Consider the following 16,579-nt stretch of genomic DNA (forward strand, 5'->3'; position numbering starts at 1 on the left):
ATAAAAATAATATCAAATAAATATAAAGTATTAATTGTTAAATAAATTAATATATGTAAAATATCATTTCGTAATTTATAGCATAGAAAGAAAATGTAAAAATAGTCTTTTTTTTCCAAGGTGGTAGGGTAAGGTAAAAAGATAGAAATTTTGAGCAGATTTTCTCAAGTGTGTGGTGATTCACTGTAGTGTTTGGCTTTAACTCTCACCCTTAATCATTGCCATTGTCAGGATCATGTTGTCTGCATAATATACTCATCATTTGGGGTGGTAGCAGTGATCTGTGTGAAAGAAGAAGTGAGGTTGTATCACAAAGATGGAAGAGGAGAGACTTCAAACTTCACCATTGTTGAAGAAAAAGTATCATGAGAACTGTCCTGGTTGTAAGGTGGATCAAGCCAAGGAGAACAAAAAGGATGTTTCCTTTATAAATCTTTCTTTCATATGGTTGGCTGTGTTGAGTGGCAGTAAGAACTTTATTTCTCTTCTAAATTTCACTTCTGGGGTGCTTTTGTTTCTCAGTGCTATAAAAATGGCTACAAATTTATCAAAACTCAACTTTTCTGCAACAAGTTAGAGTTTTCACCCTTTTCATCCCAAGTTTAAACTCTAGTTAGTGTTTTTCAAACTGTATTATTCTATTTTGGAAGATGACAAAACGATCTGAGTTAATCATTCTCTTGAAGAAACTGGTCGAACTCAATGATATGGTTTCTGATCTTTCTCTTGAATATCTGAAAATGGAGTGATTATATTTCTCACTGATATTTCTCTTTTTTACCAATTACAGCGTTGCCTGTGGCATCACTCTTTCCCTTTGTTTATTTCATGGTGAGTTTAAATTCCTATCAATCTTAATTTTTTCAATATATCAGGTTTTGCAAGTGGTGATTTGAATCCAAGACTAGGATATTATTATCACTGTTACCTCCTCCCATATGATGAAGATCTGATTTTAATGATACTGTTTTTTCTAAGAAGTTTCTCTGATTATGCAGGACATGTTTCTGTTTTCAATTTCAGCCTCTTAATAATGATTTGAACTTTGACTAAAAATGCAGCTTGAGCATCACTTTCTGAAAATAATAGCTTTTGTTGGTTTGATTTGCTATAAACTTCAGGTTGATCTTTTTTACCATTTCAAGAATAAACTCTGACCCCAATTCAGAGAACAGTAATTTTTCATTATATATTTTGAGTAAAAGAATGAGAATTCCTATATTGATAACAAGAAAAAATCTTTAATTTCAGGTGAAAGATTTTAACATTGCAGAAACAGAGGAAGATATAAGTACATATGCTGGTTATGTGGGTAAGATTTTTGTTTGTAGTTGAATCATGTGATGAAATACTTACATATTCTTGGTGGTCATCATGTGACGGTGGAAACGTTGTAGGATCATCAATGATGTTTGGTAGGGCTTTGACATCAATATTGTGGGGTATGATTTCTGATCGCTATGGTAGAAAACCTGTTATCATTATTGGGATCATCACTGTGTAAGTATGCATTTCACTGAGGTTGATAGATACTTTCTTTCATGAATCACGCTATTGTTCTACAATTATGTTTTTTTCTGCTAACTATTCTCATCCTTATTCCTTCATTTCAGTGTTATTTTCAACACACTATTTGGTCTCAGCACCAGTTTTTGGATGGCTATTAGCATGAGATTTCTTCTTGGAAGTTTAAATGGCTTACTTGGACCAATAAAGGTGTTGTTTTCTATAGCTATATGCATATAGTAATTAGTAAATAGGCTTAGTTACTCGCATGGTTTCACTTTGAAGTGCTGTGTTAATTGGCTTCTCATTTTAAAAGTTTCAATTTTGTTTCCAAATTCCTTAAAATGCATCATAAGTATTTCTTTTTGTTCATATCTTTGACTCATTAGACGTGCTTTCGCAATAAAGAACAATTAGCCGAGTTATCCAAATATTTTGTTCTTCTTCCACTTCTAATAAATCAAAAGGTAATATTTCACATTTTACTAAAGAAGAGATTAGAAAAATGAGTAAATCCATAGGTCGATGCCTCACATTTCACATTTTTTTTCAAACAGCTCTCAATTAGAACCATTGAATTCTGTTTGTTCTAAAAAAAATTAAATCAAAACACACTTATTTAAAAAATAAAAAATTTAATATTTATTTAATTTTTTAAAATAAATAAAAAATACAAAAAGTACTTCTAATTTGATTTTATCTTTATCTTTTGTGACTTCCTCACACTCTTAAAGTTTGTGAAAAACTAACCATAAAAACTTGATTAATAGACATTAACTAATTTGTGCATGAAATAAATTTTTTTTTTAAAGTGATAATCCAATCGATGCACGATTACTAAAATGGAGACCATCTAAATAATTAAGTCAGATATGTATATGATCTAACAGAACATTTTCGATCAACAGGCTTATGCAACTGAAATTTTTAGAGAAGAAGATCAAGCTCTAGGACTCTCAACAGTAATCAAGTCTCATAAACTTTTGTACAATATTCCTTTAAGAAATTATTGATTTTCAATGAGCAATTATTCAGTGTAATCTGATTTCAGGTGGTTGCTGCTTGGGGTGTAGGGTTAGTCATCGGTCCAGCGTTGGGAGGTTATTTGGCTCAGGTAACTTTTGTTGAGCTTTAAAATATTGTAAAATCCTTGATACTTCTTTTCATCACATGGGTATAAAGTTTCTTGTCAAATAAAATATATGAACATGAGTTTATATACACATAAAATATTTTTATTGGTAGGAGATTTTTTAAAGTGACACTGTCACGCCCCATTAATCTTTCTGCTGACTCACCTCTCTACTTTCATAAATGCACCTTGCCACGCTTACACCTCCATTGACACGCCCACCCTTCATTTAAAACGCACTCACGTTCACGATGCATGCATGCTGACAAGTGTCATTTTGGAACGTTCTAAAAACGTTAATGGAATCCAAGTGGCAGCAGACGATTGGACGATCGTCCTGCGTGGGGAAAGAAATGATTTTCTGGAAAACTCTTTCCTTTCTCTGTGCATTTCATCTTCTTCCTCAAATTTCTGATCTCCTAAATTCTCCATTCTCTCTCTAAAACCTTTCTTTCTTCTCTCTTTGGTAACTCACCATCCCTTGCTCCGTTCACGTTTCAGCACCGTGAGAAGCATCCCTGTACCGTGAGTTTCCCATCAAACCGATCGGTTTTGGATTCTGAAACGGGTAAGTTTCACGTCCTCAACCACTCTTCATTTTCAACATGCAAGCTTCGTTTTAATCTGCATGCACCTTCTCTGAACCAGTATTGGTTTTCTGTAATTTTAGTTGGAAGAGTTTTGGGGTTTTGAACGTTAAGGGTAGAAGAATATACTGGAATCTTGTGTTCTTTTTGAAGAACGAAAGCACGCTACTTAATCCGGGTAAGGGAAGCTTGTTAGAATTTAATTCACATGATCTCTGTACTGCATGCGCGTTACGTAATGTTTGAAAGTATGATTTATGATATTTGACTTTGGAGTTTAGGAATATGATTCTGAGATGATATATGAAAATGTTGCATGTATGTACTGGGAATTATATGCTGAGTGTATGAATGGTCTGTGACGTTGTACGTGGATGATTTTGATATTTGAATGTTAGTATATGATGTTGATTAAAAGCATGAGAAGCATGGAAAAATACTATGTTAAGATTGATTTAATGCATGAAAGTTTATACTGGAAAATGAGTTACTGTAAAAGAAGATTTATATGAAAAGTGCATGAAATTGAACGTTCGTATTGATACGGTCATTGACCGTTCGGTATTATCAGTAAATTCTTGTATTAGTCGGACCCTTTCATTTGGAAAGGACTCCCTTCGAGAACGAACGCCCTCTAATATATTTTTACGTTGTGCTTTCGGCCAGACGTAAACATCACGAGTGTTGTGTGAGAATTGAGAATTTTGATAATATCCCAGTGAACTTTTAGTCAAATTATTGAAACATAAACTTTAAATATCTCATCTTATATAAATCCCAATTTCTATGATTTTGAATTCAGCCAAGAGTCTCGATCTAAAAAAACGTACGTCCTAAGTAGCATTCGGTCTTAGACCGAACGTTCGTTCAAAAAGGCAAACGATTAGTAGCGCTCTTTCTTTTGTCGAGCGTTCGTCTTTGGTGGCGTTCGACCTTATGTCGAGCGTCCGTTCGTGATAGCGCTCGTTCTTTTGTCGAGCGTTTGTATTTGATAGTGTTCGACCCTTGTCGAGCGTACATCCTTAATAGCGTTCGTCTTCTGTCGAGCGTTGGTCTTTAAATAGCGTTCGTTCTGATCTTAAATAGCGTTCGTCCAAACAGTGAAATAACGTTCGTCTTTTTATGGAAGTGTAATTAAGAATGAAAATGTGATGTTGAGGGAAGTATAAATTGTGCGAACCATATATGATATGATATTATGATTTTGGAATTTGAACGAGCGTTCCAGGGTGGAACGACTCTTGACTGGATATTGATATTTGTAGTATGAACGTGGTAAGCTTAGATGGTGATCCATCCTGATATTCCGTGAGTGCTCGTTCTCAAGTAGAGAGGAGTAGGTCATGCGTGGGAATGGCAGGAGGTCTAGACCATAACTGTAACTTGGCAAAAAGACTAACCTCAGGTGGATACTGATGAGCATTCCAGTTACCCCACCTGAGTGCATGGACGCCTTAGCTACACAGGTTTCATACAGTCCGGACAGTCGGTCTAGTATCAGGGATTTGGTTGAATTAATGTATGATTTGAATGTATGTGTTATGAATAAATTGATATGTTTGATATGTATGAACTGTATGTTTGACTTGAATTAAATTCAATAAGCTTACCCTTGCAATTCCTTTGTGTTGTCTTGTCTATGTATATCCGTCTTGTCAAATGCAATGATCATCCGTGTGGATGTGAGCAGAGGGAGATATGTCTTTGGAGCAAACACTTGAAGGAGAACTCTTTGCTGAAGAAAACTTAGTGGACGTCGAGGTGAAGGCCGAACAGTAAAAGCGTTCGGTTTTAGTTAGTGTAGATAGGATGTCGAGCGGCTGTGAGCGAGCGCTCTTTTATCGTTTGTTATAGTTTGACGTGCGGTATTTATTTTGTAAACCGTTCGTCCTTATTTTTGTAAACGCTCGTTAATTTTTATATAACAGGCCGTTCGGCCATTTGTTTAATCTGTTCCTTTACGTTTAAAACTGTTTTGGATTATTAATACGTGTAATTATTCTAAGTATATAGTTGATGACTGTATAATTTTGGGATGTTACATTATTGGTATCAGAGCAGTTTTGTTCTAATAAAGGACACTGTAGGGTTATGAGTGCACTGTGTTTTGCTGTGTGCTTATTGCATGTTTAATGAGTTATCACTATTTTAACTCTTAGACATTACTAACGTTCGTTTGTTTTCTCTGTATCCAGAGAACAAATGGCACCTAGATTGCCTCCTCCTCCTCAACCGAATGAGTCCGAGACGTCCAGCAATGCTAGATTGTTGGAAACCGTGGTGGAAAGATTGCATCAACAGAACACCACGTTGCTGGAGCAAAACGCCACTCTGATGCAGCAAAACCAAGCTGCTATGCAAGGTTTGGAGGCCTCGCGTGTCAACTCTGAAAACACGCAGAGGAAGTTGATGGAGATCTTGGCTGCAACTAGAGGTGCGCCTGGAGCATCTTCTTCCAACGCTGCCCCGCCTACTGCCGAATGGAGCTTGGAGAGTTTCCTCCAACACCATCCTGCTAAATTCAATGGGAAGGGTCTCCCAGACGAAGCGGATCAGTGGTTGAGGGATATAGAGAAGATATTTAATGCTAAACGATGCCCTGATGAGAACAGGTTGGCGTACGCTGAGTATTTACTGACTGGAGAAGCGAGCCATTGGTGGTCGAGCGCTAGGGCTATTCTTACGGACGCGCAGCAACCGATCACCTGGGAAGTATTTAGAAACAAATTTTATGAGGAATACTTCCCTGACAGCGTGCGGTTTGCAAAGGAGGTGGAATTCCTACAATTGGTTCAAGGAAATATGTCCGTCTCGGAGTACACCAACAAATTCAAACATCTCGTCAGGTTCAATACTATGGCCACAAGTGAAGTGTGGCAGTGTAGAAAATTCGAGAATGGATTAAGGAGTGATCTCAAGGTGTTGATTTCCAGTCTATGTATCCGGACGTTCCCAGCCATGGTTGAAAGGGCTAAAGTACTTGAGAAAAATATGGCTGAGGTGGAACAACATAAGAAACAACAGGCGTCGAGAGGACCAGTTATGTCGAGACCTAATGTAAATCGGAACCGGACCCCATACGCTCGTCCAGCCCAGTCGAGTGGTTCACAAACTATGGTAGTTGCTGGACAAGCAAATCAACAAGGGCCGGTCAGATGTTTTCAGTGCGGAGGACCTCACTTTAGATCATCATGCCCTCAATTGGTTGGAGGGAAATATTGCACTCGTTGTAGAAGAAACGGTCACCTGGAGAACGAGTGTAATATGGGCGGACGTACAGTGATGAGGCCGCCGAACGCTGGAAGGACTCAGCAAGGAAGAGGTGGACGAGCCCAAGCTGTAGGGCGAGTATATGCGATCACTGGTGCAGAAGCAGCGAGCTCAGGTACGCTCGTTACTGGTACCTGCTTAGTTCATGGAATTCCTTGCTGTGTGTTGTATGATTCTGGGGCAACACACTCCTTCATCTCGAAGGCGTGCGTTGATAAGTTGGGGTTAACCGAGAGTGAGATGCAGTTCGACTTAGTGGTGTCAACCCCAGCTGCTGGAGAGGTTAGGACGTCTACCATGTGCGTCAGATGTTCTGTTGAAGTAGAGGGGCGTAGATACAAGGTAAACTTGATATGTTTGCCTCTCAAGGACTTAGAAGTGATTCTGGGAATGGATTGGCTGAATACCAATCGCATCCTCATAGATTGTGGGGCTAAAGAGTTGATTTTTCCTGAGGAATGTGAAGAAGAGTTAGGAGTGACGCTCAGTCAAGTTAAAGAAGATATCATGGAGGGCGCCAGTTGCTTCTTGATCATGACGCATGAAGACCGAGAGTTGGCGGATAAGAGTTGTGAACGTTCGTTCAAAAAGTACGCTGAAGGACGAACGGTTGTGGGTGAATTCTCGGATGTTTTCCCGGATGAAGTGCCTGGTTTGCCTCCCGTTCGTGAAGTTGAATTTACCATAGATTTGGTAACTACTGCGGCCCCTATATCAGTTCAACCGTATAGAATGGCACCCGCTGAATTGGTGGAGCTTAAAAAGCAAATAGAAGAGTTGATGGACAAGAGGTTTATCCGTCCAAGCGTGTCACCTTGGGGAGCGCCCGTGTTATTGGTGAAGAAGAAGGATGGCAGCTCTCGGCTTTGTATTGATTACCGTCAGTTGAATAAGCTGACCATCAAGAATAAATACCCACTGCCTCGCATTGACGATCTACTAGACCAGTTGCATGGAGCGAGCGTTTTCTCTAAGATAGACTTGAGGTCAGGCTATCACCAGATTCGGGTCAAGGAAGGAGACATCCAGAAGACGGCCTTCCGTTCGCGTTATGGACATTATGAGTACGTGGTCATGCCGTTCGGTGTGACGAACGCTCCAGCAGTATTCATGGACTATATGAACCGCATCTTCAGGCCGTATTTGGACAAGTTTGTGGTGGTGTTTATTGATGATATTCTCATCTACTCCAAGAGTTGTGAAGAGCATGAGGAACACTTAAGGGTGGTACTTGGAGTGTTGAGAGAAAAGGAGTTGTACGCTAAGTTGTCTAAGTGCGAATTCTGGATGAAAGAAGTACAATTTTTGGGTCACGTCGTGTCCGCTGGAGGAATTTCAGTTGATCCAGCCAAGGTACGAGCGGTCTTGGAATGGGAGAGTCCGCGTTCGGTTACAGAAGTTAGAAGTTTTGTAGGGCTCGCGGGCTACTATAGGCGTTTTATAGAAGGATTTTCTAAGATAGTAGCACCGTTAACCCAGCTGACTAGGAAGGATCACCCATTCGCTTGGACCGATAGGTGTGAATCCAGCTTTCAAGAGTTGAAGCAGAAGCTGACGAGCGCTCCAGTATTGGTAATTCCGGACACCGCCAAACCTTTCGAAGTTTACTGTGACGCATCTCACCAAGGTTTGGGGTGCGTTCTTATGCAAGAGAAACGAGCAGTGGCGTATGCATCACGGCAGTTGAAGATACATGAGAAGAATTACCCAACGCACGACCTAGAGCTAGCAGCGGTCGTTTTTGCTCTAAAGATTTGGAGACACTACTTGTATGGATCCGTCTTCCAAGTCTTTAGTGATCATAAGAGCCTCAAGTACCTCTTTGATCAAAAAGAATTGAATATGAGACAGCGGAGGTGGCTTGAGTTCCTAAAGGATTATGAGTTCGAGTTGCTTTATCATCCTGGTAAAGCGAACGTTGTGGCGGATGCTCTAAGTAGAAAGGCGGTTCATGTCTCGGTAATGATGGTGAAAGAGCTAAGTTTGGTGGAGAGTTTCCGAGACCTAAGGTTACAGTTCGAGCTGGGAACGAACGTTATCAAATGCTGTAACCTTAGTATTTCGAGCAGCGTGTTTGATCGTATTTGGATGAAACAACGAGAGGACGAAGAATTGGTGAAAATTTTTAGTGCGCTAGGTACGGATCAAGCCAAACATTTTAACGCTGGAACGGACGGCATGTTACGTTACATGGGACGTACGTGCATTCCGAATGATGGCGAGCTGAAGAGAATTATCTTAGAAGAAGGCCATCACAGCCGTCTTAGCATGCATCCAGGCATGACTAAGATGTATCACGATCTCAAACAGTCGTTCTGGTGGCCAGGGATGAAGAATGACGTTGCACGTTTTGTGGCATCATGCCTAACATGTCAACGTGCTAAAGCTGAATATCAAAGACCGGGTGGTTTACTACAACCTTTGGAGATTCCCGAATGGAAGTGGGACAGCATTTCAATGGACTTCGTGACTCACTTGCCTCGCACGGTCAAGAATCACGATTCCATTTGGGTAGTAGTGGATCGTCTAACCAAAAGTGCTCACTTCCTAGCGGTCAACTTGAAGATGTCCATGACCAACTTGGCCAAGCTCTACATCAAAGAGATCGTTCGTCTGCATGGAGTGCCGTCCAGCATCATCTCTGACCGAGACACAAGGTTCACCTCTCGGTTTTGGCAGTCGTTGCAAAGCGAGCTGGGCAGCAAACTCCAAATGAGTTCAGCGTACCATCCTCAGACGGACGGTCAATCCGAGAGAACAATCCAGACGCTCGAGGATTTATTAAGGACGTGCGTACTCGATCACATGGGCGTTTGGGATGAGGTACTGCCGTTAATAGAGTTCACCTACAACAACAGCTTCCAGTCCAGCATTGGGATGGCTCCTTTCGAAGCACTATACGGACGCAAATGTCGCACGCCACTTTGTTGGTTTCAAGAAGGAGAACACATATTGACTGGACCAGAGCTCGTTCAACAGACAACGGATAAGGTGAAATTGATACAAGAAAGATTGAGAACGTCCAGAAGCAGGCAGAAGTCATACGCCGATAGGAGAAGACGACCACTGGAGTTCAAAGCTGGCGATCATGTTTTTCTCAGGATGAATCCGACTACTGGAGTGGGCAGAGCGTTGCGTTCAAAGAAATTATCTCCTAAATTCGTGGGACCTTATCAGATTTTGAAAAGGATCGGACCTGTTGCATACGAGCTAGCCCTACCTCCACAATTGTCCAACCTTCATCCGGTATTTCACGTGTCTCAACTCCGGAAGTACGTATCTGATCCCTCGCACATATTGGAGCTGGAGAACGTTCGTCTTCGACAAGACCGAGCGATAGAAATGAAGCCGATACGCATTGAAGACGAACGCTCTAAATTATATAAAGGGAAGGACGTTCGACTGGTGAAAGTGTTGTGGGACGACAAGACTGGCGATTCTACGTGGGAAGTTGAAGATGCCATGAAGGACTTATACCCTCATTTATTTCCTGGTAAGTCTTCAATTTTCGAGGACGAAAATTTTTGTAGTTAGGGGGATTGTCACGCCCCATTAATCTTTCTGCTGACTCACCTCTCTACTTTCATAAATGCACCTTGCCACGCTTACACCTCCATTGACACGCCCACCCTTCATTTAAAACGCACTCACGTTCACGATGCATGCATGCTGACAAGTGTCATTTTGGAACGTTCTAAAAACGTTAATGGAATCCAAGTGGCAGCAGACGATTGGACGATCGTCCTGCGTGGGGAAAGAAATGATTTTCTGGAAAACTCTTTCCTTTCTCTGTGCATTTCATCTTCTTCCTCAAATTTCTGATCTCCTAAATTCTCCATTCTCTCTCTAAAACCTTTCTTTCTTCTCTCTTTGGTAACTCACCATCCCTTGCTCCGTTCACGTTTCAGCACCGTGAGAAGCATCCCTGTACCGTGAGTTTCCCATCAAACCGATCGGTTTTGGATTCTGAAACGGGTAAGTTTCACGTCCTCAACCACTCTTCATTTTCAACATGCAAGCTTCGTTTTAATCTGCATGCACCTTCTCTGAACCAGTATTGGTTTTCTGTAATTTTAGTTGGAAGAGTTTTGGGGTTTTGAACGTTAAGGGTAGAAGAATATACTGGAATCTTGTGTTCTTTTTGAAGAACGAAAGCACGCTACTTAATCCGGGTAAGGGAAGCTTGTTAGAATTTAATTCACATGATCTCTGTACTGCATGCGCGTTACGTAATGTTTGAAAGTATGATTTATGATATTTGACTTTGGAGTTTAGGAATATGATTCTGAGATGATATATGAAAATGTTGCATGTATGTACTGGGAATTATATGCTGAGTGTATGAATGGTCTGTGACGTTGTACGTGGATGATTTTGATATTTGAATGTTAGTATATGATGTTGATTAAAAGCATGAGAAGCATGGAAAAATACTATGTTAAGATTGATTTAATGCATGAAAGTTTATACTGGAAAATGAGTTACTGTAAAAGAAGATTTATATGAAAAGTGCATGAAATTGAACGTTCGTATTGATACGGTCATTGACCGTTCGGTATTATCAGTAAATTCTTGTATTAGTCGGACCCTTTCATTTGGAAAGGACTCCCTTCGAGAACGAACGCCCTCTAATATATTTTTACGTTGTGCTTTCGGCCAGACGTAAACATCACGAGTGTTGTGTGAGAATTGAGAATTTTGATAATATCCCAGTGAACTTTTAGTCAAATTATTGAAACATAAACTTTAAATATCTCATCTTATATAAATCCCAATTTCTATGATTTTGAATTCAGCCAAGAGTCTCGATCTAAAAAAACGTACGTCCTAAGTAGCATTCGGTCTTAGACCGAACGTTCGTTCAAAAAGGCAAACGATTAGTAGCGCTCTTTCTTTTGTCGAGCGTTCGTCTTTGGTGGCGTTCGACCTTATGTCGAGCGTCCGTTCGTGATAGCGCTCGTTCTTTTGTCGAGCGTTTGTATTTGATAGTGTTCGACCCTTGTCGAGCGTACATCCTTAATAGCGTTCGTCTTCTGTCGAGCGTTGGTCTTTAAATAGCGTTCGTTCTGATCTTAAATAGCGTTCGTCCAAACAGTGAAATAACGTTCGTCTTTTTATGGAAGTGTAATTAAGAATGAAAATGTGATGTTGAGGGAAGTATAAATTGTGCGAACCATATATGATATGATATTATGATTTTGGAATTTGAACGAGCGTTCCAGGGTGGAACGACTCTTGACTGGATATTGATATTTGTAGTATGAACGTGGTAAGCTTAGATGGTGATCCATCCTGATATTCCGTGAGTGCTCGTTCTCAAGTAGAGAGGAGTAGGTCATGCGTGGGAATGGCAGGAGGTCTAGACCATAACTGTAACTTGGCAAAAAGACTAACCTCAGGTGGATACTGATGAGCATTCCAGTTACCCCACCTGAGTGCATGGACGCCTTAGCTACACAGGTTTCATACAGTCCGGACAGTCGGTCTAGTATCAGGGATTTGGTTGAATTAATGTATGATTTGAATGTATGTGTTATGAATAAATTGATATGTTTGATATGTATGAACTGTATGTTTGACTTGAATTAAATTCAATAAGCTTACCCTTGCAATTCCTTTGTGTTGTCTTGTCTATGTATATCCGTCTTGTCAAATGCAATGATCATCCGTGTGGATGTGAGCAGAGGGAGATATGTCTTTGGAGCAAACACTTGAAGGAGAACTCTTTGCTGAAGAAAACTTAGTGGACGTCGAGGTGAAGGCCGAACAGTAAAAGCGTTCGGTTTTAGTTAGTGTAGATAGGATGTCGAGCGGCTGTGAGCGAGCGCTCTTTTATCGTTTGTTATAGTTTGACGTGCGGTATTTATTTTGTAAACCGTTCGTCCTTATTTTTGTAAACGCTCGTTAATTTTTATATAACAGGCCGTTCGGCCATTTGTTTAATCTGTTCCTTTACGTTTAAAACTGTTTTGGATTATTAATACGTGTAATTATTCTAAGTATATAGTTGATGACTGTATAATTTTGGGATGTTACAGACACCAAAAGTAAATCCGTGAGAACTTAATCGTAGACAATATTTTATCAGTATGGAAATATGTGTATGTTTGTTGAATCTTCCTACATTTATAATAATAAATTAATGCTTTTTTTAATTTATATGAATAATTCTATAGCAAGAATTTTAATTTTTTAATACTTTGGTATGGAAAGGAGAAAAAATAAGTTTATGTTTTATTACAGCCAGTGTTGAAATACCCAAATGTATTTCCAGCGGATTCATTCTGGGATAGGTATGTTCACTTTTGTTGTTTGGTAATTTTGTAGAACATTTAATGTTTCTGTCTATTCATTTTGGTTGTTTTGGCAAAACGTGAATCTCTGTGCAGGTTTCCATACTTCTTGCCGTGCTTCGTAATATCAGCTTTTGCGTTTGCATCAGCAATTGCTTGCATTATTTGGCTGCCAGTAAGTATTGCAAATCATCCCATATAACTTCATCAATTACTTCAATATTTTTTTTCTTATAAAATGAATGTTTTGCATAAAAAAACTAAAATACTAAGAATAAGTATGAATATATTTATTTTTAATATAATAAAAAGATTACAGTTATGGTATAAAAAAATTAATTTCATTATTTTTATTTAAATTAATATTAATATATAATTAATTTTAAATATTTTGAGAATTTTAAATTTACAAAACAAAATATGATCTAAGTAAATTTAATTTTTAATTTAAACGAATAATTAACATAAATTCAAAATTTTAAAAGAACAATTATATGATAATACAGATTTTTTTTTTCAATATTTTAACACAAGTATTATTTTTTATTTGATTTAGAATACATCGTTACAATATCAAATAAATAATGAATTAGTAAAACAATAAGATATAAATTGTTGACAGCTGCAAAGTTAATAATCCAAGTATTAATCTGGATTTTTGCTTCCTATACTTTTTAGTCGGAGAATTGCGAACTGTGTTAGCTGGGATTTGCATTTGTCACATGTACATGCTGATAAAAAAAATTATCTCTTCAAGTGTAATAAATATTTTTCATACATTTATCCAAATTCATATTTTAAGATGAAATTTAAGTTAGATTAAGTTAAATTAAACTTTGGTTAAATTAAGATAAGCTAGACTAAATTCCAACTCAAATCGAGTAAGATTAGATAAACTGTAAGTTAAGTTGAGTTAAATTAAATATAGATAATTAATTGAAGCTAGGTCATAAGTTAAATCACATTAGAATTAAGTCAAACCGATTAAATTATCTTATATATATATAGTATTAATTAATATATATATTAAGAAGGAATTTATTATTTATTGTAAAATGTTTGCATGATCGCAGGAGACCCTTCATAATCACAATGAATCCAGCAACAGTGGTGAAGTTTTGGAAATAGAAAGTTGTGGGACAGACAAAGATAAGATGATGCAGAAAAATAAAAGCATCTTTCAAAATTGGCCCTTAATGTCATCTATAATTGTATATTGTGTTTTTTCACTGCATGATGTTGCTTATCAAGAGGTAGTAGTATTTCCACTATAGGATTTTACCATTTTAACCTTCTCCCATGATACTACTAATAATACCATTCATGACTACCCTATAGGTTTTCTCATTGTGGGCACTCAGTCCTACAAGATTAGGTGGTTTAAACTTCACTAGTGATGACGTTGGTATTGTTCTCGCAATTTCAGGTACATTCTTCTTCTTATATATAAAAAATAATTCTGATACATAAATTCTTTATATTTACTTGATATTATTTTTTTTCTTCTTTATAAAAATACAAAAATTTATATTTTTATGACTATTATATTTTTTTTGTAATGTGTAAAATAAATATAAAAATATATGATGACAGTCCTCATGTATATATATATCTGTCACTAACATCTTTTAACATACATTTTGCTTAATTACTAACATCTTTTAACTTCATTAGGTGTTGCTATTACAATCTACCAGCTTAGCCTTTATCGATTAGTGCAGAAAGCTTGTGGACCTGTTACTCTGGTGCAAATAACTGGGGTTAGTTTTTAACTTTTATCAGTCAATTAATTTGAATTTCGATTTCATGTTCTTGAGTATATTCAGATAAACATAAGAGCAGACTCGTTAAAAACACTCATTTGACACGTCAAAGTGTCATTAAATTTTAAAATCGTGCATTGTAATAATATAAAAATTCAGCAAAAATGAGTCCGTATCAAATAAATATTAAAAATTAAACTGTGTCAAAATATTATTACTGAAAACATAATACCAACAAGACATAAGTCTAACTTGTAAGATATTATAGTGATATTATTTTCAATCTAAAATCTTAAGATAATAGATTTATGAATGTTTTTGTTATTGGATGTAAAACTTGAACTCTTTCTTCAATTTGGTTGGATGATTGAAATTTTGCATTATGTTTTAGGTTTTATCCATACCTCTCTTGCAATGTTATCCTTTGATGGAAATGTTGTCTGGCTTCACACTACAACTAGTGATCAATGTTGCGTCCATTCTGAAGAATGTAATGATTGTAAGTGCAAAACTCATTTATCAGGATGCAAGTGAACTGAAATGGCTTCACCAAACCTCAAGAAATCATTTTGGTTTTTGGGGGTTGGGTTATTTCATTGCAAAGTTTTTGATTGTATTGTTGTTGCTGGATTTAGGAGACAATTGCAACTAGTTTGTTCCTTCTGCAAAACAAAGCAGTGGTAAATCTTTGACACATTTTCTTTCAATTATTTCCAAAAGTTAAGATTGTTCTTTATGGATGCTTTGATTTGGAAAACAGGAACAACATCAAAGAGGGACAGCTAATAGTATTGCCATGACTGGTATGTCAGCATTCAAAACAATTGGTCCTGCTAGTGCTGGTGCCTTGTGAGTGTCCATTTCATTTCAAATCCTAATTCTCTTGCATATCAAATTTAATCCTATGTTCATATGGGACATGCTTCTGTCATCCATTGATTCTAGGTTTCTGAAATTCATGTTTTCTGATTTACATACTTCTATAGATAAATCTACTAGATTTCTAATTTTTTATTTTGGTCAATGTAGATTATCTTGGTCACAAAAGCATGTTAATGGTTCTTTTCTTCCAGGTATGCTTCTTATTCCAAATGTCAAATGTGAAATCCTTGGTTATTTTTGTTTCATTTATTTTTTTTTCTTAACTAAAGCAAGAACATAATATGCCATAGAAGCAAAGTCTACTCTAACATTTTTATTTGTGCTTAGTATTTTTGGACAATGCAATAGAAACTCACTTTCTACATTTAACTACAGGCACCCACATAGTGTTCCTGGCCCTGAATGTTGTTGAAGGACTTGGGATACTGTTAATGTTCAAACCATTTTTGAGTGTGAAGAATGAAACACCATCAGAGTAATAACCCTAATATTAATAAATTTTATATAAGGGGTCAAACATTTAGGAATAAATTCTATTAATTGATTTTTGAGAGATCGTATATGTATGATGAAATGATTCTGGATGATTGTGTGTTAATATCTTAATTTGCATAATGATTATTGAGATTTTAGTACGGATGGTTTAATTTGTATTCAAAACAAGTCTCTTGTCTCGTGCATATACACACAATAAATATGATCAAACTCAAAAGTGTATTCAATATACACTACACATTGTAACGTCATTCTGTCCAAAACTCATTCTCATGAACAGTCCCCATGACATATTTATCTCATGATAAACTTTAAAATACAATCTAATTAACACGATAAGTACTAAAAGAATTCAACACCTAATCACAATAACATGATAATCATATCAAACACCACATAGAACATTTATAATAACTCGACCAACAACTAACCAAGTTTATACAACAAATATGCCAATCCACCACCACAACTCATATCACATGACATCATATAAAATAACACGACAATAAATAGAACAGCTTTATAGAGAAACATCAAAACCTCAAATAAAAATACTATAATTTTCTATAAAAACACTATTATTACAACTTCACATCTTATAAAAATATTACGACATCCTACATATCATCACGACAACATATAAAAAAACAT

At 37.2% G+C, this 16,579-nt stretch overlaps 1 protein-coding gene across 1 annotated transcript; it reads left to right on the top strand.

Annotated features, from left to right (window-relative positions):
• The first annotated feature begins 179 nt into the window (after window positions 1-179).
• LOC124822154 (protein ZINC INDUCED FACILITATOR-LIKE 1-like) lies at window positions 180-16,020 on the top strand. The gene is made up of 17 exons (XM_047294120.2): window positions 180-467; window positions 791-831; window positions 1,252-1,312; window positions 1,398-1,500; window positions 1,614-1,716; window positions 2,415-2,468; window positions 2,558-2,620; window positions 12,739-12,788; window positions 12,885-12,963; window positions 13,862-14,041; window positions 14,127-14,214; window positions 14,463-14,548; window positions 14,943-15,050; window positions 15,187-15,231; window positions 15,312-15,400; window positions 15,581-15,624; window positions 15,809-16,020. The coding sequence occupies exons 1-17, from the start codon at window positions 317-319 to the stop codon at window positions 15,910-15,912; spliced, it is 1,449 nt and encodes a 482-aa protein (XP_047150076.1). The 5' UTR covers window positions 180-316; the 3' UTR covers window positions 15,913-16,020.
• The last annotated feature ends 559 nt before the right edge of the window (window positions 16,021-16,579 follow it).

The sequence above is a fragment of the Vigna umbellata genome, chromosome 3 (genome assembly GCF_029865625.1).
Source record: "Vigna umbellata cultivar VRB3 chromosome 3, Vumbellata_1.0, whole genome shotgun sequence".
Taxonomy (NCBI): domain Eukaryota; kingdom Viridiplantae; phylum Streptophyta; class Magnoliopsida; order Fabales; family Fabaceae; genus Vigna; species Vigna umbellata.